Here is a 17,497-nt window from a genome sequence, read left to right as displayed (position 1 = left end):
TCTGCTGGGTGCGGTTGTCCAGGTCAGAGGCACGCAGCCATGAGAGCCTGCGCATCACTATACCTTGGGCCGCAGCACGAGATGCCACGTCACAGGTGTCAAAAATCCCCCTGGACAGGAACTTTCTGCACGCCTTCAGCTGCCTGACCACCTCCTGATAAGGCCTGGACTGCTCCGGCGGGAGCTTATCGACCAGGTCCGCCAGCTGTTGCACATTGGTCCGCATGTGGATGCTCATATAGAGCAGGTAAGATTGGATGCGGGTCACGAGCATGGAGGATTGGTAGGCCTTCCTCCCAAATGAGTCCAGAGTGCGAGACTCCCGCCCCGGGGGCGCCGAGGCGGTATCCCTCGAACTCCGTGCCCTCTTGAGAGCAGAATCCACGACCGCTGAGTCATGGGGCAACTGGGGCCGCATGAGCTCTGGGTCAGAGTGGATCCTGTACTGGGACTCTGCTTTCTTGGGAATGGTGGGATTAGTTAGTGTCGCACCCAGTTCCGGAGCAGCGTCTCCTTCAGGACATTGTGCAGCTGGTACCGTGGAGGACTCTCTAGGTGGTGATGGATAGTCGAGGACCTCGAGCATCTCGGCCCTCGGCTCTTCCACAGAGACCACGGGAAAGGGAATGCTTATAGACATATCCCGCACAAAGGAGGCAAAGGAGAGACTCTCAGGAGGTGAGAGCTTCCTCTCCGGTGACGGCGTGGGGTCCGAGGGAAGGCCCGTAGACTCCTCTGAGGAGAAATATCTCGGGTCCTCCTCTTCCCCCACGAGTCCTCATCCTCGGTATCGGACATTAGCTCATGTAGCTGCGTCCGGTACCGGGCCCGGCTCGACGTCGAGGCACCGAGGTCTCGGTGTCGTCGAGCGGTGGACTCCCGCGCCGGCGGGGACGGAGCTCCCTCCATCGACGTCGACGGGGACTCCACCTGCGTGGCTGTCGAGACCGGCACCGCAAGCGGCGGCGGGGGTCGACTGCCCCGGCGCCGGGCTAGAGCTCGCCGGCGCCACAGTCATCGGCGCCGAGGGCGCAAGCACCCCCGGCGCCGGCACAGCCTGGCGCATCAGCCCTTCCAGGATCCCCGGAAGGATGGCTCTGAGGCACTCGTCCAGGCCCGCTGCCGGGAAAGGCGGTGGGGCCGGTAAGGGTGTCGGTGCCGGAAGCTGCTGGGGGCCAGGAGACGGCACCGAGGTGCCGGAACCCCGACGCGTCGGTACCTCCACCACCGACGGAGATCTCTCCTCTCTGCGATGACGCTTCGGCGTCGACTCCTCTTCAGGGTGCACCGAGGGCTCCCGGTGACGGCGCTTCTTGTCTTTTTTCCGGTGCACGTCACCGGTGCCGGAGGGCATGGAGGAGGAGGAGGTCGATCCCCCTCGGTCTCGGGGTACCGGGTCCGACAGGGTTCGGTCCCGTGGCTCACGAGTTGAGGGAGTGACCGGGGCCGACTGCCCACGCGGTCTCTCTACCCCACTCTCGCCGGCGGACCGGCGGGCCGACGGGACCTGTTCTCCTGGGGTCGCTGCCATCGGTGCCGATGTCTCGGGCATCGATACCGGTACCGAAGAACCGGTCTTCGATACCGATGCCGTCGGGGTCGACGTCGAGGGGCCGGCGCAAGTTCCAAAAAGACGGTCCCGCAGAACTTGCCTCGCAACCTGAGTCCGTTTCCGGAGACCGAGACACAAAACGCACGACTTGAGATTGTGCTCCGGCCCGAGGCACTGGAGGCACCAAGCGTGGGTGTCGGTCTGCGAGATCGGCCGGCCGCAGCGACCACACTTTTTAAATCCACTCGGGACCTTCGAGGACATCGACGGAAAAATCGCGTCGGCGAAGTCAAAGTCGGCAATGGTGGCTAAAATCACACCACGAAAACTGAAACCGACCGAGCGGCCACTAGGCCGCAACGAGGCGTCCCCGCTAGAAAGCGAGGGAAAAGAAGGAGCGCGTGCTCCACACGCGCAAAATTCTTTTTTTTTTTTTTTTTTAATAAAAGAGAAAGAAGAAGAAGAAGAGGCCGAACAGGCCAAAAGCGACGATCCGCGTAAACGCGGTCGAAAAAATCCGGCGGCTGAAACGAGAGAGAGGGAAAACACAACTCTCTCAGTCGCGGAAAAAAAGTAACTGGCGGGAGCGGTCGCGCTCGGGCGGGAAGACGGCCGCTCATGCGCGGTGGGCGTGCCCTGCGTGTCGACCGTCCCGCGAAGCTTATTTCCGGTTGGTGGGGGCTGCCGCGGACGTCACCCAGTCGTGAGAACAAGCAGCCTGCTTGTCCTCGGAGAAAAGAATGTATTCTTTCATTTTCTGGACTTATATTATGTAAATAATTTTTGCTTTGCTCCATTATGGCAGAGAAAAATGTCCAAATTTTGGGACGTTCAATTCCTGCCCTCAACATGCCCCTCGTGATTTGGATGCACTGCAGAGAAAAACATCTCAAATTTGAGTTTTGAAAATTGTGATTTGGATGGGGTTTTTTTGGAGAAAAACATCCAAATACCACTTTATGCCATTTTGAGACTTTTTTCTCTTTTGAAAATGAGCCCCATAATGATCAAAGCTGAACATAGTTCTGTTCCATTTTCTAAAGGCTTTAGTGGAAGATACCATTAAGGATCCATTAGTGCTAATGTGCAAGTTTTTCAACAGTCTACAAAATGATAAATAATCTGTTGTGTTCTGGATATCTAATGGCAATAATTCCCTATACTAGGCAGTATTCCAGAACTAGGGCTAAATCATTATCTTTCATTATAGCCTTAACAGAAGCAACTATTAATTGCTCCTTCTGACTATAGCACAGTGGTTGTAAGGGTTGATACAATGACATCTTGCCCATCAGATAACAAGGTTCAAGACATTTGAAAGTATGGAAAACAAGAAAAAACAATTCTACGTTACTAGTGTAAAACTGGAAGAAATGAATGGAGAGAAACTAGCAGGGAAGTGGCTGTCTCTCATCTCTCACAATTTAATACCTCCCTCTTTTGGAAAGGCAACACAGATGGAATTACAGTAATCTAAATACATTATAACAGATTCCATTACTGTTTTTCATTTTTAATTTTAGAGTATTTTACTTTTCCTGCTCGGTAAGATCTACGATTATCTCTGCTTCTTTCCCATGCATTCTAGCCAGTATCCTTTCATATCATTTTTGGCATCTAAATGATGAGTGCTTATGTTTAGTAAGGTATAAGGAGACGTGTGAATTCAACTAGAAGGAATCATATAAGTGCATACAGAAACTGAAACCTCAACAAATAATTCTTAAGTGTTTTACACAGGGCTTTTTTTTTTTTTAGGGGGTACTGAGTACTGGCATCTTTTCTATTGTCTGCTAAAATTGACCCATGGAACCCAAGTTTTAATGAGAGAGCTCAGGTTCTACACACCAATTCTGTCTTCTTATAGATTCTATGACTGGTTGCAGAGGGCCTGGCTCTTATGGGGTGGGTCCCTCAGTGATCACCCCACTCCTGAAGGGTGGCCTACCATTTGAGTACCGGCACCTGTTTTGCTAGAAAAAAACACACTGGTTTTACATTCCTTTAAGAAATAGAGGCCTGTGGATGACCTGACTGGATTATTGAGAGTCAGACTGAGTAGGAGAGACTGTGTAAACTTTGGCTAATAGAAATCTCTAATTAAACGGAACTGAAATGGTAATGTTTACTGTCTTCCTCTCACCTGGGACAGAATACAAGAACTGAAAAAGATTGAGGCTTACCTTGCCAGCGTCAGGTCATGTTTATGGTACTCAAGCGCTTTAGAATATTCCTTTAGGTAGAAATAGGCATTGCCTAGTTGACTGTAGATGGCACTAAGCGTTTTCAAATCTTCTGTACCCACATGCACCGCTGCCTCAAAGAAGGCCGCCCCGGATTTGAAGTCTCCAGCTTTGCACAGGCGCTCTCCTTCCAGGGCTAGCTCCAGACACGTGGCTTCCGTCCTGTAAAAAGTCAACAGTGCTGGCTGAAGCACAGAACATAGTAGACAACTAGTCACCCACTTTATTTCTTGGTGGAATGCCACAGGCCCCAGTAAGTCATTCTTTCTCAGCTTAGGATCCTCCATGTTATTACTGTTTATGACTGTCAGGTTTTAGAATACCAAGGGCCTGAGTCACAAAGACTCTTCTAAAAGACACAAAATGGTAGAAAAAGACTTGAATGAATCTAATATGAGGTCCAGAAGACATGAAAATTTACAATCATTTATCAAATCACTTGTTCTCACCCTGATATTCAGCGCTATTTAACCGGCCAAGAATGGCTCCTGGCCGGTAAAATAGCACTTAATCAGCTATCTGCGACTATTCAGCAGGAGAAAGTCAGTTATCTCCCATTGAATATTCACGGTCGGTGCTTAACCGGTTATATCGCACAATATAACTGGCTACTTGCGAATATTCAGTGCATCATTAGCTAAATTTGGTGTCCAAAATCAGGCCAACTAAATAGCATGTCTATCTTCAGCTGCTATTTATTTATTTGTTACATTTGTATCCCACATTTTCCCACCTATTTGCAGGCTCAATGTGGCCGTTTCCGGGTTGAGAAATACAAAGCGATATTGCATTAGAGTTCATAAATAAGGTAAATTACAAAGTAGCTTTGCATGAAAGTTCATAAATTAGAGAGTAGATTATAGAGTAAGTTAGACAATTAAATATAGAAAGTTCATATCCTGCACAAGAAGTAGAGTGGTAGTGAGTAGTGCGTAACGTTCATTAATGGCTGTGTAAATGAACCAGTCAAGTGTAGAGAGCTCCGTTTTGTCTAGTTTTGGTGACGTTTCGTTTCTAGTATTTAGGATGGATCATTGTGGTATGCTTTTTTGAACAGGTTGGTTTTCAGTAGTTTTCGGAAGATTGTTAGGTCATGCATTGTTTTTATAACATTTGGTAGTGCGTTTTATAGTTGTGTGCTTATGTAGCAGACGCTGGATGCATATGTTGATTTGTATTTAAGTCCTTTGCAACTGGGGTAGTGTAGATTCAAGAATGTGCATGCTGACCTTTTTGTATTCCAGGTTGGCAGGTCTATGAGGCTTGACATATAGATCGGGGCTTCACCGTGAACGATTTTATGGACCAGGATGCATATAAACTTAACTGGCCAGTGTTGAATATTGGCTTGCCGGTTAAGTTTAAACCAGCCAAAAATGAAACCAGATATTCAACGCTGGTCACTAGAAATAGCCCGGCATTGAATATCTGGTCTCACCGCCAACCGCGGGAGTTAGCCAATCAGCCCCTTTATCTATTAATAATTCCAGATGATGCACAAATACACAATGAAGTCAAAACAGTACAGCTAAAACTTCATAAATGCATCAGTGCAGAAATTACCAGCTTCCCAGTCCTACTACATCAATCCTCGCATCTTGCTCTTTTGCCCCTAACCCTTAGCCCAGTTCACTCAGCTCTGCTACATAGGTGCTGAAAGAACCAGGCCATTAACCTGCATAGAAAAAACATCATCTTGTTGCTGATGCAGCATATCAGGTAAAAACTTGAAAGGTAATTAAATGAGGCAGTCTAATTATGTGACCCAATATTCAAAGGATTTATGCTCCTGAGAGCTATGCTCATAAATTGGCTTCTGAAAATTTACTGGGTCTGAGTACATAAAACTTTGCTCAAAATTTCACTAAACTCTTAAATTTAGGAGCATAAAAAGTGGACAGTAACAGGGGTGGGTTTAGGGCAGGGAAAAGATGTTAGGGGCTTAGCACTGATTTTCAGCACTAGGCTCATACATCTAGGCAAACAAATGGCAGGTCTACAACTTTCAAGCTCCTAAATTAAGATGAATTTTCAGCTAAAAATAGGGCCCAAATGTAGGAGCTCAAAAAACACAGCAAAGATGACTTGAAACGATACAAAGATGATGTATACGAAATCAGCAGTTTTATTACGTAACATCCAAGAATTGTGCTTCGGCCAAAACCGGCCTGCGTCAGGAGTCTTCAAAACAATGTACACTATTAAGCAACTAGTAACTGTAAGGACAGCGTCTAAAATATGCCCAAGTCTCTACCGCCAGTGCCTCACAATTTACGGGTCTCAGGTCAGTTCTAGTAAAACATATGTATTCTTGCTAATGTTCAACCTCCATTTTGGCCGAAACATGGTGCGTGTTGATTCTTGGATATTACCTAATAAAGCTGCTGATTATGTACACATCGTCTCTGTATTGTTTCAAGTCACCTTCGCTGTGTCTTTTGTGCTCTTGAGACTGCAAGGACTTGTGTTCTTCTGTTTTGACGTTAACTTAGGAAATCAGCATTTTCTGAATATCGGGCCAGTGAAATGAACTCGCTTTAAGATGACAGGCATTTGGTAACTATACATTCTTATTAAGCTCTCTTCCGTTATACAAATGTGTTGTGGACTGGATGTCCACTTGTTACAATGATTATGACTTCTCTCTTTCATGTAATAGTCCCACTCATGAATCTGAAAAGTTTATAACACCTGTGTTCGTTCAAATCCTAAGGGGGCAGGTCTACAAAGGGTGCCTCTGGGTAGTGAGCCTATTTTATAAAGAAACTTGTGCTCTTACAGAAACTAGCATAACCTGGCATCGGCGTGCCCAAATGTAGGCATGAACATTTACAACAGTCCCTCTAACAATTATGTGCTATGCAATTCCAGTGCATAATTACAGAACAGTGATTAGGTGTGATTCAGCCATTTATGTTGGTATGAATATACTTACCAACATAGCAGTATTCTATAAAATTATACCTGTAATCAGCACATTTTTAAAATTAATTTTCAAAATATATATCAAGAAAATCCTGAAGCACATCGAGTTGATTATAAGAAAGTTAATCAAATTAACAATTCTAGGGTAAACAAAAATATAATCCAACTAGAAGAGATTACATTATGGAGGAGGATCCAATTCCATACATCAGAGGAAGATAATCCTAACGAAGAAAAGTCAACATATATTTAAGTGACCCGTTATGAAGGGGAAGATAACTGTGCTTCTTCATTTAATATTTTACTATAGACATGGGACTGCAGAAAACCCTTATATAAAACAAATCCAACTGTTTCTATATCTAGCTAAGGACATAAAAAGACTTGAAGTGGTTCACAGAAGAGCAACAAAAACAGTATCGGGTTTGCATCAAAAGTTTTAGACAAGACTTAATGGCCTGAACATGTATACCTTACAGAAAAGACATTTAAATACTTGAGGTGTATTAATTTACAAACAAATCTTTTCCAGAGAGGAAAGCAGTAGAACTAGAGGACATGAATTGAGGTTGCAGGGAGGTCGATTTAGGAGAACTGTCTGTCAGGAAGTACTTTTCCCCAGAGAGGGTTTGGATGCCTGGAATGTCATCCCACGGAAGGTGATGGAGACAAAAATGGTAAGGGAATTCAAGAATGCACGGGATAAACACAAAGGATCCCTATATGGAAAGAGGAAGGAATCAAAACAAAAAACTTGGTGGTGCTTAAACACCAGTAGTTGGGAAGTAAGGCCAGTGCTGGGCAGACTTCTATGGACTGTGTCCCAGAAACAGAAAAGACAAAGAACAAGTATGCACATTTTATATCACAGTCATATCATATGTTATGAGTGTGTCTCAGAGGGAGAGGGGAAGACACCTTAAGGTTGAGAGTGAGTAAAATGTCAGTTAGCAACGCTGTTAGATTGTTAGTTTAATCAAGTATGGACAATGAATGTGACTATGATGCTACCAAAATTATAAAACCATTTTTTCAAGATTGTATCAAATATAACTGCCTATATGTGGTTGGCATTATGGCAAATTGCCAACTGTCCTATTTGTGATGCCAGTATTTCCCCTCCGGGAAAAACTACACTGGTTCCCTATAAAAGAACGTATTGCTTTCAAAGTCTGCACCCTAGTGCATAAAATAATCTATGGTGAAGCCCCAGGATACAACAGACCTCATAGACCTACCAACCAGAAACATATCCAGATCCACACGAACATATCTAAACCTCCACTACCCAAGCTGCAAAGGACTTAAATACAAATCTACCTATGCATCCAGCTTCTCCTACTTAAGTACACAACTGTGGAATGCACTACCAAACGCTGTGAAAACAACGTATGACCACTTAAATTTCCAGAAATCACTAAAAACCAACCTGTTCGAAAAGGCCTACCCTACTGACCCAACCTAATTGCCCGGACTCTGCAACACAACGAACCCAAAGCCCGCACTCTGCAACACAATGAACCCAAAGCACAAAACGGACATAACATAACTCTTCCGCTCAAAGATGCCATAACTGTGTTTGTTCCACTCCAATCTATACTATCCAACATTACCTTGTATTTGTTTTTCTCACCGGATTTGTCTTTCTTACCGGACACTGCTTTGTATTTATTTTCTTACCAGAATCGGCAATCGCCTTTCTGATAATATGCAAGCCACATTGAGCCTGCAAGTAGGTGGGAAAATGTGGGATACAAATGTAACAAATAAAATAAATAAATAAATAAAATAAATTTGATCATGAAGGAGTGTAACTTGCATGGAGTTGCAACTGTGGCTCTGAATACCTTGTTGAATAGACTGGATGGACCATGCAGGTCTTTATTTGCTGTCATTTACTATCTTTGCATCTATCAGCTTGGATGGTGTAAGTTGGTGATCTAAGCCTATTTCCCAGGTTCCATATTGCCAACAGCCACCATCTCAACTGATTAGTACTAGTCTTAGTAAATAGGCAGAGGAGCCATGGAGTCTATACTACTCTCACCTCTAGAGGTGGTCCCTTCAGTCAGAACAGTGTTGGGGGCACATTAACTGCATTTGCGTTGTGGAGGGGAGTTTTGCATTGCTGCCGCCCATACTGTATTTATTCTGTGGTGGGGTCATGAGTGAAGGAGCAGTTTAAGTGCTGTAATTCCCTAATCCCTTATTTGTTTTGAATAGATTGTAAACTCTGTCAAGCAGGGACTGTTTCATACGTGTTTCGTGTACAGCACTGCATACATCTTGTAGCGCTATAGAAATAAGTAGTAGTACTAGTAAGTGCTTAGAGAAGCAGGTTTTGATTCTGGAAAGCCAGAGTTAAAATCCCACTGGCACTTTGTGACCTTGGGCAGGTCACTTCACCCTCTGTTTCCTCAGGTACAGCTTAAATTCTGAGCCTGCTTGGAAGATAAATAACTCATGTCCTAAATATCTAACTCAACTTAAACTCAGATTTGGAAAAGGCAACTAAGAAATCCAATCCCAAAACATTTACAAGATGAAATTGAATAACAAAGAAGTTTACCTTTGAGCATTATGCTTTTGTCTTGGAAGAGTCTGGTCAGTGTTGGCGAGTGGATTCATCGTATGCTACGCTTGCAAAATTACTGGGGAAATGAGACCAAATCTATTTCCCGAGCCCCAGTTATTAGGTAACTTAATGCAAAGCCATCATACACATCTGTGTTCACTTAGGATAATGCTGTCGCTTCCGTTGCCACAGAAACCACTCTCACCCAGATGACACCAGCTTGCTAGGCCCTCGATATCATTTCAGCTTTCTATCGGTGCCAATAATAAGGCCTTTTTTTTTTTCTTTTTGACTGAATGTGTTAACTGCACCACGTTTCTGAGCCCAGCTATGTGGAGCTTATGGAGTGGGAAATAAACACTGAATTCCAGTCTTCTACTTGCCCCTGTGCTGCTTTCATTTACTACAGTTAAACTATTGGATGCCTCATGAGCCATGATAAAGTTTTCACTGCACCAACGGAAAAAATTTCCAGAGATCTTGCTGCGTGGGGATACTTTGGTATTATAGACTCCTTTTGTCCCACTTTCATGTTTCTGACACTCTTGTTATATTGATGCTGTGTGCAATGCTATTCACATTTGAAAATAAACACTTAAAAAAACAAAAAAATACAACCCCCCCCCCCCAATTCCTTCTCTCTTAAGAAGTTACAGAGATTGCCTGCTAGTAGCCTTGAGAGATCATAGATCTTCTTTATCAGTTCCATATTTGAAAATTATTTTATAGTTGGTGGTAATCTCACAAACTGATTACTGCAACTTTGTATATTTGTCAGTGCAGCTAAGGGGTGTGCTAATCAATATGGGCTATTGTTCAGAAGTGCTATTTTAGCACAGCTCCCGTTTTATGCAGTGAAACCTAGTTACTGGGATTAACAGTAAAATAACACATCTTAACAGCAGCCCATGTTGATAACTTTATCCCTAAGTATCTAGCTAGGTTGCAGGTGATTCATAATGTGGCAACAAAATTAGAAAATGTACAGAGAAGGACAACAAAAATGATAAAGGGGATGGGACGACTTCCCTATGAGGAAAGGCTGAAATGACTTGGGTTCTTTAGCTTGGAGAAAAAACGGCTGAGGGGAGATATGATAGAGGTATATAAAATACTGAGTGGAGTGGAATGGGTAGACGTGAATGACTTGTTTATTCTTTCCAAAAATAATAGGACTAGGGGGCAATGAAGTTACAAAGTAATACATTTAAAACAAATTGGAGAAAATATTTCTTCACTCAGCATGTAATTAAACTCTGCAAGTCGTTGCCAGACAATGTGGTAAAAGCAGTTAGCTTAGCAGGGTTTAAAATAAGTTTGGATAGCTTCCTAAAAGAAAAGGCCTAAGCCATTATTAAAATTGACTTTGGAAAATCCACTGCTTATTTCTGGGATAAGCAGCATAAAATGTATTGTACTGTTTTGGGATCTTGCCAGGTACTTGTGACTTGGATTGGCCACTGTTGGAAACAGAATACTGGGCTTGATGGACCTTTGGTCTGTTCCAGTATGGCAACACTTATGTACTTATGTAAAGAAGGTGATTAGATGAGACAAAGCTTCTCTAATACTGACTGAATTACATTGGTTACCAATCTCATACTGTGTAAAATTCAAACTTTCAACCACATATATTTCTGGAGTAGTGGTCTTAGCTATTTAAGTGGTCCTTTTACCAAGCTGCGATAAAAAGGGCCCTGCGCTAGCAGCGGGAGCCGTTTTTGCCATGTGCTGTGGCCCTTTTTATTGCAGTAGGTAAAAAAGGCTGAAATCAGATGGTGATAGGTTTGACTCCTCAGTTATGGAATAAAATGCCAAAGATATAAGATTAGAATGCAACCATCTTAAATTTCAGAAGTCTGTTAAAACGAGGCTAGCTAAACAGTGGTTGGAATAATCAGATTTATGGCTTGGAGAACAACTAATAAAAAATTGGCTGTACCATGTTTGGGGCAATTCTACAAACAGAAGCCTAGAAATATGCGCCAATTCTGTGCAACATTGATCCCAATAATCAGCAGTGATGTATGTATATGCGCTAGGAGTTATTCTTAAGGTGGCACCTAAGTGCTATAGTGTGTAAATAAAAGGGGTGGCGTACACGTGAGAAGAAGATGGGGGGGGGGGGGGGGAGAGGATGGATGTTTCTTCAAATTCGCACAACTTGTAGACTACTATCAGTTCTGCACTTTGATTGGTGCCCACTTATGCCAGGCCAGTGGTTGGTGTAATTGTGCCTCTCTTGGCTTCACAAAGCGGGTTTCTGCTATAATTCTATAATGAATTAGGAGCACCTAAGTCCATCATAGAACTGGCGCTAAGCATGCCCCATTGTGGTGCCCACTTCTTGGTGCCAAATTATAGAATTACACCCTTTATCCCTAATTCTATAAAAGGTGCCAAAAATTGCACATGCAAATTTGGAAGCGTGACCAATTTGCGTGCCCAATTTAAATGAATAATGAGCTAGCTAGTGCCAATAGCTGTTTTTTTAACAAGCAATTATTGGTACTAATTAGTTTTAATAGGAACTTTTGCGACTAAATTTTAAAAGCATCTAAAAAACAAAAAGGGGCACAGAAATGGGAGGATCATGAGTAGAATGAGGGCGTTCCTAGCATTTATGCCCACTGTACAGAATACAGGGGATGTGCACCCGATTTAGGATCATACATTTACACCACATTTCAGTTGGTGCCAATGGCTGCACCTAAATTTAGACGCAGTTCTCGGGCTGATGATATTGTAATGTTAGTCCCAGTCTGCTCTACATTAGATGAAACGGCAGTTAAAATCTCTGTTGCCATGAAAAAAATTCACAAATGGCCTATGGAACATATGCTTCAGTTAAACCAGGTTAAAAACAAAAACATCTTGTGGTTGTCTAATTCTCTAATAGATATTCCTTTGAATCTTGCACTACCAACTGGCATTATTCTAAACGCTGAAAAGGAATCTAGGGTTCTGGGTGTTATTCTGGACTATTTGTTATCTTTTGAAGCCCAAGTTAGTCAAGTTTGGAAGAAGTCCTTTTTTCATTTACGTCAATTGAGGCTGATTAGGTCTTTTTTTTTCATAGTTCTCACTTTGCTTTTCTGGTTCAAGGTAAAATTATGTATCATACCTGATCATTTTCTTTCCATTAATCATAGCTGATCAATCCATAGACTGGTGGGTTGTGTCCATCTCCCAAATATAGAACAGGAAAAGTTCTCTACGATGACGAATCACAGAAGGCAAAAGTAGAGACTAATAGACGATTCACCACTGGAGACGCGAGTCCAACAGTCTTTATTATATCAGAGATAACGACCCGACACAGGCCGTGTTTCGACGCTGAAAAGCGTCTGCATCAGGGGTCAATAAATACACCAAGTAGTGAATGCAAAACGAAGAGTCCTACTTGTATATGTGCTCTGATAGTTTGTATCCAGCATATTCTGTTTGGTGCTACGTGATCAGTGAGTTGACAACACATATACAAGTAGGACTCGGAAAATCCACTGCTTATTTCTGGGGCTTTGTATCGGTATCTGATGCAGTTGAAATATATGCCCTCCAGTGGTGAATCGTCTATTAGTCTCTACTTTTGCCTTCTGTGGGTTGTGTCCATCTACCAGCAGGTGGAGATAGAGAGCAATCCTTCTGCCTCCCTATATGTGGTCATGTGCTGCCGGAAACTCCTCAGTATGTCGATATCAAAGCGCCATCCGCAGGACTCAGCACTTAGAGAATTACACCCACAAAGGGACACTCTGCCCAGCTCACCACCGCCGAAACGGGGGAGGGGAATCAACCCAGCTCATCCCCACACAAGTGGGGGAGGGGAATCCGTCCAGCTCATCCCCGCGGAGCGGGGGAGGGACACCACACCCGCTAATGCGGGGGATCTGGCTTATCCTGCAACCGCAACCGCGGGAGGAGCTGACTGACCCTAACACCGCCGAAGCAGGAGGGGTACAAAGCTGCCCTACAGCCGCACGAAGCGGGAGGGAGCGCTGGCAGAATTTAGGTCTCAATCCAGCCCCGTAAAATGGAGGGGAGAGGAATGCAGCAGCTCACTGTAACACAAAATCGTCTCAACTCCTGAAGAATCCAATTGAAAACTTGAACACAAAGTCCTCCTGAACAGGAACTGAAGACTAAACTTGAACCTGAAATGCAACCAGAATATAAACAGTACAGATATCTGGGAGGGGCTATGGATTGATCAGCTATGATTAATGGAAAGAAAATGATCAGGTATGATACATAATTTTACCTTCCATATCATCATGCTGATCAATCCATAGACTGATGGGATGTACCGAAGCAGTACTCACCCAGGGCGGGACATAGAAATCCCTGACCGCAACACTGAAGCTCCAAACCGGGCCTCCGCCCGAGCAGCCACAGTCAAGCGGTAATAACTGGAGAAGGTATGAGGCGATGCCCAAGTTGCCGCCTTACAAATCTCTTCCAAGGAGACGGACCCGGCCTCTGCCATCGAAGCCGCCTGTGCTCTAGTGGAGTGAGCCTTCAGCCGGATAGGCGGCACCTTCCCCGCGGCCACATAAGCCGCTGCAATGGCTTCCTTGACCCATCGTGCCACTGTAGGCTTGGCAGCCTGCAGACCCTTACGAGGACCTGCAAACAGCACAAACAGATGATCCGACTTCCGGAAATCATTGGTCACTTCCAAGTATCTGATGATGACTCATCTCACATCTAGATATTTGAGAGTAGAGTACTCCTCTGGGTAGTCCTCCCTATGAAAGGACGGTAGACAGAGCTGCTGATTCACATGGAAGCGAGAAACAATCTTGGGCAGGAAGGAAGGCACTGTGCGAATAGACACTCCTGCCTCAGTGAACTGCAGAAAGGGCTCTCGACATGATAGCGCCTGGAGCTCGGAAACTCTTCTGGCTGAAGTGATAGCCACCAAAAAGACTGGTTTCAACGTCAGGTCTTTCAGAGATGCCCTCGACAAGGGTTCAAAAGGCGGCTTCTGCAAGGCTCTTAGCACCAGATTGAGATTCCACGCAGGTACCACTGAGTGCAGAGGAGGGCGCAGGTGATTAACTCCCTTGAGAAAGCGCACTACATCTGGCTGCGAGGCCAGGGAAGCACCCTTCAGGCGACCCCTGAAGCAAGCCAGACCCGCTACCTGGACTTTAAGGGAACTGAGCAACAGGCCTTTCTCCAGACCTTCTTGCAGGAACGCCAACCTGAAGAAATTGGAGCAGTGAAGGGAGAAAGAGAGCCTGCCTCACACCACGATGCAAAGGTACGCCAAACCCTGGCGTAAGCAGTAGAAGTAGAGCGCTTCCTCGCTCTCAGCATAGTGGCGATGACCTTGTCTGAGAAGCCCTTCTTCCTCAGACGCTGCCGCTCAATAGCCAGGCCGTAAGACCAAAGGGGGAGGAATCCTCCATCACCACAGGACCCTGATGTAACAGGCCCTGCTCCACAGGCAGTCACAGAGGATCGTCGACTGAGAGCCTGATCAAGTCCGCATACCAGGGACGTCTGGGCCAGTCCGGACCCACCAGGATTATCCCGGTCCCGGATGCTTTGCCACCCGGTCTAGCACCCTGCCCACCATGGGCCAGGGCGAGAACACATAGAGAAGCTCCTTGTGTCGGCCACTGTTGGAGAAGAGCATCTACTCCCAGGGATCGAGGGTCCCGTCCTCTGCTGAAAAAGCGCGGCACTTGGCAATTGGCCGATGACGCCATCAGATCTAGGCTCGGCTGGCCCCAGCGCTTCATGATGTTCAAGAACGCCTGAGCAGATAGCTGCCACTTTCCGGGATCCAAGGTATGGCGACTGAGAAAGTCCGCCTTGACATTCATGACTCCTGCAATGTGGGCCACCGACAGCTGTTCCAGGTTCGCTTCCGCCCACTGGCATAGATTCATGGCCTCCTTGGCTAGAGGGGCGCTCTTGGTACCTCCCTGGCGATTTACATAGGCCACAGCCATGGCATTGTCTGACAGGACCCGTACTGGCTTCAACGCCAGTACCGGGAGAAACTCCAAAAGCGCCAACCGAATGGCTCTGAGTTCCAGGAGGTTGATAGACCACTTTGCCTCTGCAGGAGACCAGAGCCCCTGCGCTGTCCTTCCCAAGCAGTGGGCTCCCCAGCCCGTCAAAGAGGCGTCCATCGTGACGACAACCCACTCCAGGGTCCAAAGAGACATTCCTGCGGACAGCTTGTCTGGCCTCAGCCACCAGCTCAGCGCCTTGCGCACCGCTGGATCCAAGGGAAGGCGCACAGCGTAATCCTCCGACACTGGAGTCCATCACTGCAGCAGAGAGTGCTGTAGAGGTCTCATATGGGCCCTGGCCCAGGGCACTACTTCCATCGTGGCCGTCATAGAGCCCAACAGCTGCACATAGTCCCAAGCCCGAAGAGGAGAGGCTACTAGGAACTGGTCCACCTGAGCCTGAAGCTTGACAATCCGATTGTCTGGCAGGAACACTCTGCCCACTTGGGTGTCGAAACAAACTCCCAGATACTCCAGGGACTGAGTCGGGCGCAGCTGGCTTTCTCCCAGTTGATGATCCACCCCAGGGAGCTCAAAAGAACAATCACCCGGTCTGAAGCTCTGCCGCACTCTGCATAAGAGGGGGCTCGGATCAACCAGTCGTCCAGATAAGGATGGACTTGTACTCCTTCCTTGCGTAGGAAGGCCGTGATGACCACCATTACTTTGGAGAAGGTCCGCGGAGCAGTAGCCAACCCGAACGGGAGGGCTCTGAACTGGAAGTAAGTGTCGGCCCAGGACTGCAAAACGCAGAAAGCGTTGATGAGGAGGCCAGATGGGAATATGCAAGTAAGCTTCCTTGATGTCCAAGGATGCCAGGAACTCCCTGCCTTGACTGCCGCTATAACAGAGCGGAGAGTCTCCATTCGGAAGTGTCGAACTTTAAAGGCCCGATTGACCCCTTTGAGGTCGAGGATAGGCTGAACAGAACCTCCTTTCTTTGGTACCACAAAGTAAATGAAGTAACGTCCCTTGCCAAGCTGATCTTCTGGCACCGGAATGACCGCACCCAGGCGGATCAGATTGTCCAAAGTCTGCTGCACTGCCATAGCTTTGACCGGAGACTTGCAGGGAGAGAGTGCACAAACCCGTCTCTTAAGGGTCGGCAGAACTCTAGCTTGTAGCCGTCTCTGATGACTTCCAGCACCCAAGCGTCTGAAGTTACCCTGGTCCACTCGCCCAGAAACGAGGATAGGCGTCCTCCAATCTGCTCTGAGCCATGGACCAGGGCCCCGTCATTGGGTACGAGACCCTAGGGGAGGACCGGAGGACGCACCTCTGGGACGGCGGTCTCTGCGAAAGGAATGCTGCTTGGGGGAGAAGTTCCTTTTGAAGGAAGAGGGAGCAGAGGAGCCCGACTTGCCCGGGCGATACCGACGGGCTTCCTGAAACCGTCCTTTGGAGGAACCAGGGCGGGCACCACTGGCCCGAGCCCTGACCTCCGGTAACGTCTTGCCCTTAGACGTGCCGAGATCGGTCACAATCTTGTCCAGCTCGACCCCAAAGAGCAGCTTGCCTTTAAAAGGCAACTTAGCCAGGCGAGACTTAGAGGCGTGGTCAGCAGACCAATGCTTCAGCCAAAGCCAGCGCCATGCAGAGAACTGTCTGAGCCATACCTTTAGTCGAGGCTCTCAAGACATCATACAGCAAGTCTGCCAAGTAGGCCAAGCCCGATTCCAGGGCCGGCCAATCAGCCCTCACCACCTGCTGAGATAGAGAACATACTGGGGAGTTTCCGGCAGCACATGACCACATATAGGGAGGCAAAAGGATTGCTCTCTATCTCCACCTGCTGGTAGATGGACACAACCCACCAGTCTATGGATTGATCAGCATGGTGATATGGAAATGCTGGTTTTGTCTAATTTAGATTATTGTAACTCTATATGTTGGATTGAGTAATAAATTGCTTTATAAACTGCAATTATGGGGGCGTTTCCAAGATGGCGATGTGACCGGAGGTGTTTTAAGTTAGCTCCGAGAGTTTGTGTTGTTTTCCCTCACATTATCTGCAAAGAAACAAATATGCCTCATACGAAAAGGAAGGGGACGGTGAGGTCAGTTCCCCCTCCGACCTCGACCTCCTCCCCGCAACAACAACCAACCTTGGAGCACTTTTTCTCCGGAGTCTCTCAGAGTCGCAGGGTAGAGGAGCTCGATGCGGCGATTCCCA

The 17,497-nt window shown here is 46.4% G+C and overlaps 1 protein-coding gene across 1 annotated transcript in view; it reads right to left on the bottom strand.

Annotated features, from left to right (window-relative positions):
• GPSM1 (G protein signaling modulator 1) overlaps positions 1-17,497 on the bottom strand; it is a 308,945-nt gene that overhangs the window by 211,044 nt on the left and 80,404 nt on the right. Inside the window, exon 2 of the mRNA XM_030207619.1 lies at positions 3,736-3,957. Coding sequence (XP_030063479.1) covers positions 3,736-3,957 — 222 coding nt within the window. The remainder of the gene's footprint in view (positions 1-3,735; positions 3,958-17,497) is intronic.

Source organism: Microcaecilia unicolor, chromosome 6 (assembly GCF_901765095.1).
Source record: "Microcaecilia unicolor chromosome 6, aMicUni1.1, whole genome shotgun sequence".
Classification (NCBI taxonomy): Eukaryota; Metazoa; Chordata; class Amphibia; order Gymnophiona; family Siphonopidae; genus Microcaecilia; species Microcaecilia unicolor.
This window is presented reverse-complemented; position numbering and strand designations above follow the sequence as displayed.